The following is a 12,739-nucleotide window of genomic DNA, read 5'->3' on the forward strand; positions in this document are numbered from 1 at the left end:
AACATAAGATTTCTTTTATTTCTCAACTAATCCCTTACAAAAAGTAACACATCTGACATCTTCCAGAGGGTTAAACTGAAGATACTTTTTTACAGGCTGCGGGAAATTTGTTCATGCCCCCGGAATTTGATCACCAATCATTGTTTTTCAAAGTACCCCTGAGGATGCTATTGAATGGATCTGCTCTTTTAACCTGATGGTACATTGTGTTGCCATCTGTTAACTTGACAGAATGGAAGGCAAGATTACAGCGTCAACTCTCAGATCCTCAAGTTATCTGTCTAGATCAGAATCTAAGCCGTCCCAATTAAAAAAAGATGGTCGTCATGATTATAAAAGAAACCATGCAAATGTGAACCAAGAGTAAACAACACAGTGATGTGTGCCTGAGCTGGCAGAGAACCTGAATCAATAGATCTGAGATAGATGAACTAGCTCATGCCTCTAAATGGGGTGTTAAAACCAAGGCACATGACTCTGCAGGGCTCTATCACCACTATTCCAGGAGACAGCTCTGTGCATGGTGAGAGCACGCAGTGGGGCCAGCTTACCCATCCAGGCAGATACCTTACTGCTGAAGTAAGTGTTGAAAGAATAAATGCCAACTACCCTCCCCACTTCTGTTTACTACTCCCAAATGGAGGTGAGCTGGTGCTGTCACTACTGGGGTCAAAAAGAGGACTCCATGTCCTTCCTCTGCTTCTATGGGAAGGGGAGGGACCCTCCAGTCTCTGCCAAGGCAAGTGGTTGGCAGGGTGGTGACATGGCAGCACAGCCACAGAAGCAGCCAATGTCAGCTTCGGTCTAGGGTCCCGCATTGCCTTAATCTAGCTCTGCCAGAGAATACTGGCAGTGCCACTCTATGGACCTACAAACTTAATAGCTGTGTCTACACTAGCAAGTTCTTCCTAAAGATTTTTTGAAAGAAGGGGGCTTTTTCAAAACATCCTGCAGATCGTCTACACACAAAAAGTGTTTGTTCGAAAGTAAACCAGCAGAATGCAGTACTCTATTCAAAATCGTGCTTCTTTTCCCATTTCAGGAAGAGCACCCACTTTTGAAAGCTTCTTTTGACAGCAAAAGGGTAGTTGCTCTGCAGGTCCTTCTTTTCGAAAGAGCAGTCCTCATGGGGCCAGATGTTTTGATCCCTGCTCTTTTTTTTAAAAAAGAACAGGGGCTGTGTGGATGCTCTCTTGTGTAAGAGCAGATCGCTCTTTTGATCCACTTTTTTGTGTGTGGAGGCACTCTTTCCAAAGAAGTTCTTCAGTAGGAGATATTCCAGAAGGGCTTCTTTTGCAAGATCTCTGTAGTGTAGACCTGAAGAGCAACTACACTTTTGCTTTCATAAGGAGCTTTCAAAAGGGGGTGCTCTTCCTGAAATGGGACAAGAAGCACGATTTTGAATAGAGTACTGCATTCTTTCGGTTTACTTTCGAAAGAACACTTTTTGTGTGTAGACAATCTGCAGGATGTTTTGAAAAAGCCCCCTTCTTTCAAAAAATCTTTAGGAAGAACTTGCTAGTGTAGACATAAGAACATAACATAAGATTAAATGGTAAATTTTCACAATGGAAGGAGGTAACTAGTGGCATTCCCCAAGGGTCAGTCCTGGGACCAATCTTGTTCAACTTATTCATCAATGATCTAGAGAAAGGAGTAAGCAGTGAGGTGGCAAAGTTTGCAGATGACACCAAACTGTTCAGGATAGTCAAAACCAAAGCAGACTGTGAAGAACTTCACAAAGATCTCAGCAAACTGAGTGACTGGGCAGCAAAATGGCAAATGAAATTTAATGTGGGTAATGTAAGGTAATGCACATTGGGAAAAATAACCCCCATTATACATACAATATGATGGGGGCAAATTTAGATACAACAGATCAGGAAAGGGATCTTGGAATTATAGTGGATAGTTCTCTGAAAACATCCACGCAGTGTGCAGCGGCAGTCAGTAAAGCAAATAGGATGTTAGGAATAATTAAAAAAGGGATAGAAAATAAGACAAAGAATATCTTACTTCCCCTTTATAAAACTATGGTACACCCACATCTTGAGTACTGCGTGCAGATGTGGTCTCCTCACCTCAGAAAAGATATATTGGCATTAGAAAAGGTTCAGAAAAAGGCGACAAAAATGATTAAGGGTTTGGAACGGGACCCATATGAGGAGAGGCTAGAGAGACTGGGACTTTTCAGTCTAGAAAAGAGGAGACTGAGGGGCGATATGAGAGAGGTATATAAAATCATGAATGGTGTGGAGAAAGTGAATACAGAAAAGTTATTTACTTGTTCCCATAATACAAGAACTAGAGGATACCTAATGAAATTAATGGGTAGCAGGTTCAAAACTAATAAGAGAAAGTTTTTCTTCACGCAGTGCACAGTCAACCTGTGGAACTCCTTACCAGAGGACAGTGTGAAGTCCAGGACTCTAACAGAGTTTAAAAAAGAGCTTGATAAATATTTGGAGGTTAGGTCCATAGATGGCTATTAGCAAGGCGTAAGGTATGGTGCCTAGCCTTTTGTTGAACGCAGGAGATGGATGGCAGAAGACAAATCACTTGATCGTTGTCTTCGGTTCACCTCCTCTGGGGCACCTGGCATTGGCTACTGTCGGCAGACAGGACACTGGGCTAGATGGACCTTTGGTCTGACCCAGTGTGGCTGTTCTTATGTAGACACAGCCACATCTTTTCAACACAAGCATTTTAGTTGAACACGGGGCCAGATTCTAACATCTGAATTCCTTGTGACTAATGCCCTATTCTTCAAGGTTCTGCTTCATGTGAATAAGCCTATTCAACTCAGTTATTTTCCTGACTTGCCTCCAGAGCTTTAATTATTCTTGCTTCAAACCACAAAGGCCACGCATGCATGTATTCTTATTTCTAGGTCTCCATTATGCTGCATATTTTATTATGGTTCAATTATTTTTCTGTGAAGAAATGTATTTAAATTATGCATAAAATACCCCCCCATGTGATATGCTTTAATAGCAATGTTTAACAGGCAGGTCTGTGACCTTAACCTTTATAAATGCATATTAATTGTCTAGAACTGTGGCCTTACTAAAGTTGAAAGCACCATCCAGCTTTACAAGGGCAATGTCATAATTCATTGGTCTTCTGGGGTTGAAATGTGGGTGTTTAATGATGGATTTAACCGGTAGCGTCTGCTCTCCCTCCTCCACGAGACTTAAATCATGCTCCCCAGCAGTGATATTCAGATAATCGCGTAAATGTCTGCAGGGTAAAAAGTTAACATTTAAAGAATAAAAGGAGAAAAACATGACAACGAAAAAGAAAGGCATTTGTAGGTACGTCCATATTGCAAGCAGAAGTGAAATTGCTCCATGTGCACCCCAAGCTAGCAGTAAAGCAGGGACTTCAGCCTGAGTTAGCGGGCTGAGTAAATGCACGGGGTAGATACAGTGAGCTTGTACAGTCCACGCTGTTGCAGATTATCTGCTCTTGGCATTCAGGGTAATTAGATTAAAGTTAAGATCAGGTATGTCTGCACATGCTGCAGTCACACCCTGCTATTCAGTGTACACGTACTTTCCCACTTAGTCTTTTTAACCATTATGTAGCACTTCCCATCCATAGTTATTAAAACAACTTTACAAACATTAACAGGTTAGCCTCACAGCACCTTCGTGAGGTAAGCAAAGATGGGTCAACTGAAGCATGCAGGAGTAACTTGTTTGAACAAAACAGGAAGCCAGGAGCAGACCCAGGAATTTCCTTATTCCTAATCCTGTGCTTCCAATACTAGACCATGATGGTTTTCAGATGAGAAAACTAGAGCACAAAGAAACTAATCTGTGACTTCCCCAAGATCTCCCAGCAAGTCAGTGACTGAATCAGGACTAGAGCCCATATCAGAAAATTCTCACTCCTACATCCTAACCATAGGGATGAATTTCACCACTTTCCAGAGGACAGCACTGCCTACATTTCACTTGCCTCCCATTTGCACCCTATTGTGTCCACCTCACAAGTGGTCCTGAATGAGGAGATTTGCTGGACAAAGAGTGGTCAGGCCCCCATCTGGCAAAGAAGGTGGGGGGCTCTCACTCATGCAGGGCTCTCCCATGGGGCTGTCAGGATCTCCCACCCTGGCCAGGTTTCTCCATGCTTTGGGGCTGCTGGTAAGGCTCCCCACCCCAGCTGGCTCCCTGATGTGGGGCTGCCTGGCTCTGAGGTCCAACTGGGGTTCCCAAAGCAGAAGGGGCTCAAACCACATGGGGGCTGAATGCTGATTCCCATTTGTGGGACTCCCCAACCTGGCTCCCTGCCCTGGTGTTGCCCCTAGGGCTCCTTACAGCAAACTGCCAGTGGGGCTCCTGGACACCAGCAGGGTTCTGCTGTTCCCCTGTGGTCCAGCTGTTCTCTGGTCCAGCAATATCCATTGTCCTGCCAGATGAGGCATGTTACTGGATGAGATGGTTTCAATCTGTAGCAATACAGTGTGCAGTAGCTACACAAAACTACACAGACACAGATTAGACACTTCAGTAGTCAGGAAGTGCTGGTTTTCTATAGACAGATTCAATTAAGGTTTCCTTATGCTTGGGTTTTTCAAATGCACCTAAAGGAGTTAAGTGCCAATTCTGTGGAAAATTACCTCCTAACTCCCTTAAATGCCTTTGAAAATCCCAGTTTATCTTGTCAAAATTATTCACAGGTAGTAACTAGAAAAGGCATTTTCCTATTAACATTGAAAACTGAACCCTTATGGCTTTGAGGAGTTTGCCCAGTGATGTGAGTCATTCCTAATTTTTGAAAAGTGTTAAACATTGATAAGCATCATTGGCCTTCTGATCTCTCAGTAAATGTGCTACTTCACCAGGCTATCAACCAAAGGACAAAAAGAGTTAATTCAGCTCCTGCTTCTCGGCTCAGCTGTCTGAGTTGGGACCTTTAAGTACTCTGGGTAACCCAGGGAACCCATGGTGCCAAATGGCAGAGTACAAAGGGAGAACATACAGTTTTACAGGGTCCCCTTGAATGGATAGATTCATAGTACTTTATCCAAAGGCAGTATGTAAGGTGTCTACTAAGAGCCAGTAGCTGCTGGTCATAATAATCATTGCAACATGTATGGATAGATAATAATGGAGCTATGTCTCTATACCAGGGATAATCAATCATTTTGATGGGGGGGGCACTAACTCTGGTAAGAGGTCTAGGGCCACACTTTCCTATAAAGGAGATGGGAGGGGTGGGATAGAGGGTGGGTGCAGAAGGGAGCTCAGGGGCAGGGACTGGGAACCAGGAGAGAGTGGTGGGTCAGAGAGGGAGTTTGGGTGAAGCAAAGTGTTGTGATCAGAGGCAGGGCTTTGTGGGGTAGGGCTAAGGGTGCAGAAGAGGATTCTGGCTGGGGGAGGGCTGCGATAGTGGGTACAGGGTCTGGGAGGGAGTTGTGACCTGTGATGGGAGAGAGAAGAATACAGAGAGTTTGGTTGGGGACCTGAGGCAATGGGTTGGACTTCAGGGTCCAGGAGGGAGTATGGGTGCAGGACTGGATTCTGGCCTGGGGCATGGGCATACAAGGGGGTGCAGACCTGGGGAAGGGGGTTTGGGTGGTGATCTGGGGGAGGGCCTGGGGTGCCAGAGACACGCTCTGGCCAGGAAGCACTTACCTCGGTGGCTCCCAGCCAGCAGCCCTCTGAGGTAGGCTCCCTGCTTGCTGCTGTCCCAAATCGTTCAAGCCTGTTCTATATGACTCTCTGCTCCAGATGCAGATGGGAGGGGGAGGCCTCTCACACTGCTCTCACCCTCCAGCAAAATTTCTGGAGCTCCTACTGACCAGAAACCAGCCAATAGGAGATGAGAGATTTTGCTGAGTGGGGGGCAAAGCCTGCCCTCCACCTGGGGTCCTGAGCAGAGAGTTACATGGAGCAGGAAACAGCTGAAGGCAGCGTGGGGCAGGCCTGTGCTGCTTTAAGTGGTTTTCTGCTGCTTCTTTGGAAACAGTGAATCTGTGAACGCTGCAAGTGGACCCTGCAGAGAGATTCTTGGTGGGCTCAATGGTGGGGAGTGCCAGCCACTAATCACAGAGTGACAATGGGGCCTGCCAGTCTTAAAGAGGAGAAGGTGCTTGTGCTGCCAACAGGCACAGACAAGGCTTCCTCACACTAAGGGCAGCTTGCAGTGAGGTGCGTCACAACTCTGGGTAGCGCCAAGATGTGTTGTGCCATAGGAGGCTAGGTCAGGGGAATCAACTGTTGCTAATTTCAAAGGATATCTGGCAGCAGTGCATTCCCTGGTGCTGTTATGGGGCCCAGTTTTTGCTTGGGGGAAGAGTGATGCCTACTGAGTCTCTAGGTCACTGCCACTGACACTAGGATTTTGGTGGCTCTCTTTCCTCCCAGAAGATTCCAGTTTTTGTGATGTCTGTTTCTTTTGAAGACCCTGATCCTGCATTTCAGAATGCCTGGTTACTGTTAGTCTGTGACACACAATGAGGCAAGGATTGAGCCCTTAGTGTCGTGCATCATGCTGCTTCTCAGTAACCTCCAGACAAGTTTTGCAATCTAGTGGTATTATGGGCTGTACACTCCTACCCCTGAAAAACACAGCTGTTCATTACTACTCCTGTTTTAAATTGCTTATGGACTTTTATGAGTTCTTTTCCACCCCTTGCCTGTCCATTAAAAATTCCATTTGCAACAAGTATTTTTTCAAATTGAAAGGTTATTGGAGCCCGTGAACAATTTCCACACACAAATGCCCCACCACAAGCACTTTTACTAGCAATATGCTTTTCTGATCTTGCAGCCATGTAGTGAAATTCCCCATCCATACCTGTCTAAAACACAGTGAGCTGCCGTGACCACCCATTGAGCAGAAACAATGGTGCCTCCACAGAAATGCTTTTGCCATCGTTTCAAGGAAACCTGCATCATAAAGAATGCCTGGCATGTAAAAATCTGTACATCTGATTTGCTCTAGTAGAGAGAGCATTCTCAAAGTCTTCACGACACGGAAGTTAAGAAAGCTCAACAACACTTCGCATTCAGTTGGGGTTTGATGTTCTCAGCACTTATAACTCCTATTAAACCCCAATAGGTGTCAAGTTTCATTGCCAAACAATTTTGTGAAATGAATTCACAAACACAGAACGAGGAATATATTCAGCACACTGGAGAGGGGACTGGGTTGTCTAGGTGCCAGGTGTTATTGATTTCAATTCAGACCAGGTGCCAGAAGCCTTCACAGCTGTTTCACGTCCTGTGTGAAATGAGTTTGCTGTTTCACACTCTCTAACAGTACAAAGCACCAGCCTCTTACCAGTCACAACACTCTCTGGAGGCTTGTGATGGTTCTCTTATTTTCCAAACAGGTTCACAGATCCTCATAATAGGCCAGATATAGACTCCCTACAAAACCCAATAATCAACATAAACGTTTCTAGGAACTTGGAGCATAAAAATTATTCCTGCCTTCTATCTGCTTCACTGCACTTGCTAAAAGCAGCATGAGACACAACAATAGAGCACCAGAAGTGCCAGTGAGTACAAAGCACCCCTGCCTTTCTGCTTTTGTTACATCTGTGAAAAGTTGAACCTTTGTTCCCAAAGTGGCACAGGATAAAACTGCATTCCCCTATGCTAACCTGCCATGGATGCGAGCCTTGTTTCACCTGGTTCCCACCAACAATGCGAGTGAGGAGGTTGAAATTATTCCAAGGCTTAAGTTCATTTGGCTTCCGTCCACACCTAGAATCTGTAGGGCACCAAAAAAAAAAAAAAAAAGAACGCATGTTTCGTCAAGTAAGAGACACATAAAGGCCCAATCCCACAGTCCTTTCATACAATCAACTCCTGCTGAACAATCATTAATGGGCTCAGTCCCTATAGGATCAGGAAGTGTTTGTTTGTTTGATTAGTGCCTTTCTTCCACCTGGATCTATTTGTCTATCTATACTTAAAATGCTGCAGCTGAGCCACAGCAGCACATCAGTGAAGTCATTACATCTTCCCAGCTCTGTGTATACCAGGAAGTAGGTTAATTTAACTGCATTCTTTGGGGGGAGGATTTTTTCAGACCCCTGGGTGAAGTAAGTCCCAACGTAGACCAGGCCTCAGGCCTCCATTTAATGTGTCTGCACTGGGTAGGGTCAGAAAGAGCTCAGCTTTCAAGCATTTAGCTTCAGCTTTCATAGCTGCTCCAGACGTGCTTTGAAGCACCCTCAAATCCAGGGAACCATTTTGTTTTGTTCTGGTATGTTGTGGGATGCTGACATTGTGAGATGTTTGCTCTGCTCTGTGTTTGAGTAGTGCCCTCAGCTTCCTTCATTTTGGCAGGGGAAGGGAGGGCAGATCTGTGGGTTTTTTTAAAGCCATTTTCAGGCAGAAGTTCTTTCCCATTTCTGACTCCTAGGCTACGTCTACACTAGGGAAAAACTTGGAAATGGCCATGTTAATGGCCAAATGGGAGAATACTAATGAGGCACTGAAATGAATATTCAGTGCCTCATTAGCATGCTGCCAGCTGCGGCTCTTTGAAAGTGCCATGTTTTGCTGGCACACGGCTCGTCTGCACGGGGGTCCTTTTCGAAAGGACCCTGCAAACATCAAAATCCCTTATTTCTATAAACTGATAGGCATAAGGGAATTTTGAAGCGTGCAGGGTTCTTTCAAAAAGGACCCCCCGTGCAGAGGAGCCACATGCAAGTGAAACACGGCACTTTCAAAGTGCCACAGCCAGCAGCATGCTAATGAGGTGCTGAATATTCATTTCAGCACCTCATTAGTATGCTCCAATTTTTTTCTCCAGAAAAGCGTAGACAAAGCCCCATAGTTGTACTTTTCTTTTTTCTTCAAATTAAGCATTTTATAGGGTCACTCAGCAGAGGGAAGGTAGAAACTCATTTCTACACTCAGGCTGTGTCTAGACTGCAGGCTTCTGTCAACAAAACTGCTGGCATGTGGATGCAACAAATGTCAGAAAAGCCGTTCCCAACAGAACTGTTGGCAAAAGATATACAAATTGCGGTGTACAATTTAGTTTTTAACACACCCCCCACACCACAATTTGTATATCTTTTTTGCCAACTGTTCCCCATAGTCTAGACCAGGGATTCTCAACCTCTGGGTTGAGGCTCAAACATGAGTCACCACTAGAATTTCTAAGGGTTGCCAGCTGGGCAGCTCCGAGCTGCACGTGAGTTTTTAAGAAGCCATTTGCAGCTCCCGATAATGCTGCCACTCACTCCTCTGGCTCCCATTCCCTGCCCTGCCATCAATTTAATTGGCTTAACAGCTGGCAGGAAGGATCCAGCTGTTAAACCCATTAAATTAAGTCCCATTTCAGCCTGGCAGGGCAGGGAACGGCCCACACTCCAGGGCGGGGAAGGGAGGAGGAGGGATGGAGAGAGCTATGTAGAGGAGGCGGCGGCGGCCTAGTGAAGGAGCAGCATGGGGCAGAAGCGGTACTCGTGAGGTAGGTGGGGGGACAGTTTGGGGCTGCGAGAGGTTTAAGCCTGGGGCAGGGGGTGTTTTGGACTGGCAAGGAGTTTAACCCTGGGTGCGGGGGAGCGTTTTGGGGCTGCAAGGGGTTTAAGCCTGGGGGAAGGGGGGATGAACAAGATTCATAAAAAAATGTTTCCCGGGGGAGAATACCCCCCCCCCACCAGTTATCAATTGCCTTGGGTCACAAAGTCTTACTGAATTGTCAAAATGGGTCACTGTCTCAAAGGGTACGTCTACACTTGCATTCCTCTTTCGAAAGAGGTATGCAAATGAAGTAAATCAAAAATGCAAATGGGTATAAATTTGCTTATTTGGCACCTCATTTGCATATTCTAATTTCAAAAGAGCTTCTTTCGAAAGAAAAAACAGTCAAGTAGCACTTTAAAGACTAGCAAAATAGTTTATTATGTGAGCTTTCGTGGGACAGACCCACTTTTTCAGACCATAGCCAGACCAGAACAGACGAAAGCCAGCATGGACACTGCTTTTTCAAAAGTAAACCCATCTTCGAAAGAATCCCTTCTTCCCATTAAATATAATCCTTCTTCCCCACCGATGTAAAACCAGCTGTATCTCTAAGTACTTCATGCAGCAGACCAGAGACTCATCCCACTGCTATCTGTTCTGTGAGCTGAAGGCAAATCACTTATGTAGAGAACTTACATCAGACCAACCAAGAGAAACTGTTTGGCCCAGGAGCTCGCCATTTGGGCGTTCTCACATTTTATTTTTACTAATATGACTTTTTTTCTGCCATGAACAAATTTTAACCTTTGTTCCCAAAAGTGGCACAGGATAAAACCACATTCCCTTGTGCTAACCTGCCACGGACGCAAGCCTTGTTTCACCTGGTTCCCACCAACAATGTGAGTGATTAGGTTGAAAAATATATAGAAACGCCTAAAACCCTTGTAATCAGAAATGCCCTTGTATACAGTTTTGGGAATGAACCACTGTTCCACTAACTCCCTCAATTATTGGAACATTCATTTAACCAAACCTTTTTGCAGCACTCAAAACATTTTGGACAAATGGGGCTGATCTGTGCACTACACAGACTTTGATAATCAACAACTTCAAAAGCACTCAGCCTTACTCTGCTGTCACTGAAGTCAATACCAGCATTACCCCACTTGGTTTGTTAAAAACTAATATATCCCTGCCTCAAAGTGTGCGCGTACAGAAAAATATTTATACTGAGTTTATAAAGGCTGGGTTTTTTTGCAAAGCTAAACACAAACTTTTCAATTTCTGCAACTACTTGCAACAAGTATTAATGAAAAAGGCGTTGTTCTGATGCAGTTTTCAAACCCAGCACATTACCCATAATTCTCAACTTTGCTTTTCTATTTGAAACTGTGTGAAAATTTTTAATGAAGTCAAAAATCTCCAAAGCACTTAAACTCTAAAGGGTTCTCGCACCTACCTATGCGATGCAGCCACTTGTGTGGCAGAATCGTTCAGCAATAAAATGGGCCATTCTTTAGGATACCAACAGTGTCTAGCAGTGTTTATAATAAAATGCTGTAGGGATAACTGTGACTTAAACGTGTGTGTGAAAACATTCAAACAAATAAAAAAAAACTACCTGTGAAATGATGAGTAATTTGCTGGGTTTGGACACAAGAACCCCAAAATGTGCCTTTTAGTTGAGCTTTACAAACATCTGCTAGAACTAGATGGGTTGCTGCAAGCTTTGACGCTCTGCCACCAACAGAATTTAGCACCAGTATTATTTGCTATCAGAATATTACACAAAGTTTACAAAACAACTATATTGCTGCCTCAGAGAGTCAAGCCTGAAATTTAATTTACCTTTTTGCAAAAGTGAAGTTGAAATCCAAAAAAAAAAAAAAAAAGGACTGATATGGATTTCGTATGGATTTACTGCATTGGTGTTTCCCTGGATTCTCAGATTGCAACTGAAAGCATACTCCACTGACTAAATGCATATTTTTACGAGACTGATGAAGATTCATAACATGGTTAACACCTCAAATAATGATTGTCACATTCCTACACTAAACAGAAATTAGAAAATCATGAAGTATGATTAAATTGGATGCAATTGTGAAAACAATCCAGATTAGCCATTACATTTTTATCCGGTATGCCTGGAGAGACATTTCCAAGAGTGGCTAGAGTCCTGACACCCATATAAAAAGTGAAACAATCTACAGAAATTTAGTAACTAGAAATATTCAAGATTCTTTTTTTCAAAATTGGTCCAAATGAAGTATACTCGATCTTAAAATTCAAGAAAATTTAAAAGAGGAGCTAATTCAAGTAATTTCATTTCAACTGAAGTAAAGATTTTGGATTGGCAGCGGACAATCGGCTTTGATATAATACATCAGTTTTAATTCAAAACTTCTTGTTATTTTGGTACAAATCTGTGAATGTCTTATTTTGATTTAGTTCATCTTGATAAAGCTAGAATTAAGATAATTTGTAAAAACATGGTCCACTCAGAGATATGCACTGAAATAGCAAAAGGAGTGGTTTAAACCTCAGATGGTAGATCGCTGGTTTTCAAGGTTTTTGAGCTGAGTCCCCACTTTGATTTATAATTTTTTATTTCCCCTCCTACCCTCCTTAACAAAAAAATAGCTACAGGGTGGAGGTGGCACTCCATCCCCCAAACCCAGACACCCTAGTTTGAAGCATAAGCAAAAGTTCAAGTCCACTGACTCTGTCAATTGCCACCCCAATATTTCTGTACATCCCATTGGGGGTCTTACCCCACACTTTAAAAACCTTTGCTGTAGACAGACATGACCTAAGGTCAGATTTTTAACTGGAATAAATTTATATAACTCCTTTATTTCCATGGAACTAGACTGATTTATATCATCTGCAAATCTGAGCTTTTCTGTTTAGAAAATGATTAAATTTGGTCCTACCTTGTTGTTGAGGCAATGGTGCTGAGTTGCCTTCTCTAAGATAGACTATCCCAATCATGAATAAAAGCAGCTCGCCTAGAGCTACTGTCATTTTGAAGCTGTTAGTCTCCAAGTAAAGATGGGAAGAGTTTTTATAGGCGAGAAAGAAGAAAATAACGCTGTGGGAGACCAGCAATTGACTAATTAAAGTGTCAGTTACTCATTAATCCAGCCATAAAGCGTTTACTGGGTACAACTAAATTTTCCAAATTTAACCAAGCATGATATCTTTATAAGCCTAAAGTTACTGAAGTCTTTGTTGCTAAGTATTTTTTGAAGTTGCACAGGAAAAAAAAAGCCAATTCATGAACAAACCACAGA

The 12,739-nt window shown here is 43.5% G+C and overlaps 1 protein-coding gene across 1 annotated transcript in view; it reads right to left on the reverse strand.

Annotated features, from left to right (window-relative positions):
* OVCH2 (ovochymase 2) overlaps positions 1 to 12,470 on the reverse strand; it is a 52,717-nt gene extending 40,247 nt beyond the window's left edge. The window contains exons 1-4 of the mRNA XM_074998908.1: positions 12,380 to 12,470; positions 7,619 to 7,728; positions 6,808 to 6,899; positions 3,068 to 3,240 (exon numbers count right to left, since the gene is read on the reverse strand). Of these exons, the coding sequence (XP_074855009.1) occupies positions 3,068 to 3,240; positions 6,808 to 6,899; positions 7,619 to 7,728; positions 12,380 to 12,470 (466 nt within the window). The remainder of the gene's footprint in view (positions 1 to 3,067; positions 3,241 to 6,807; positions 6,900 to 7,618; positions 7,729 to 12,379) is intronic.
* Positions 12,471 to 12,739: the final 269 nt, after the last annotated feature.

Source organism: Carettochelys insculpta, chromosome 6 (genome assembly GCF_033958435.1).
Source record: "Carettochelys insculpta isolate YL-2023 chromosome 6, ASM3395843v1, whole genome shotgun sequence".
NCBI lineage: Eukaryota > Metazoa > Chordata > Testudines > Carettochelyidae > Carettochelys > Carettochelys insculpta.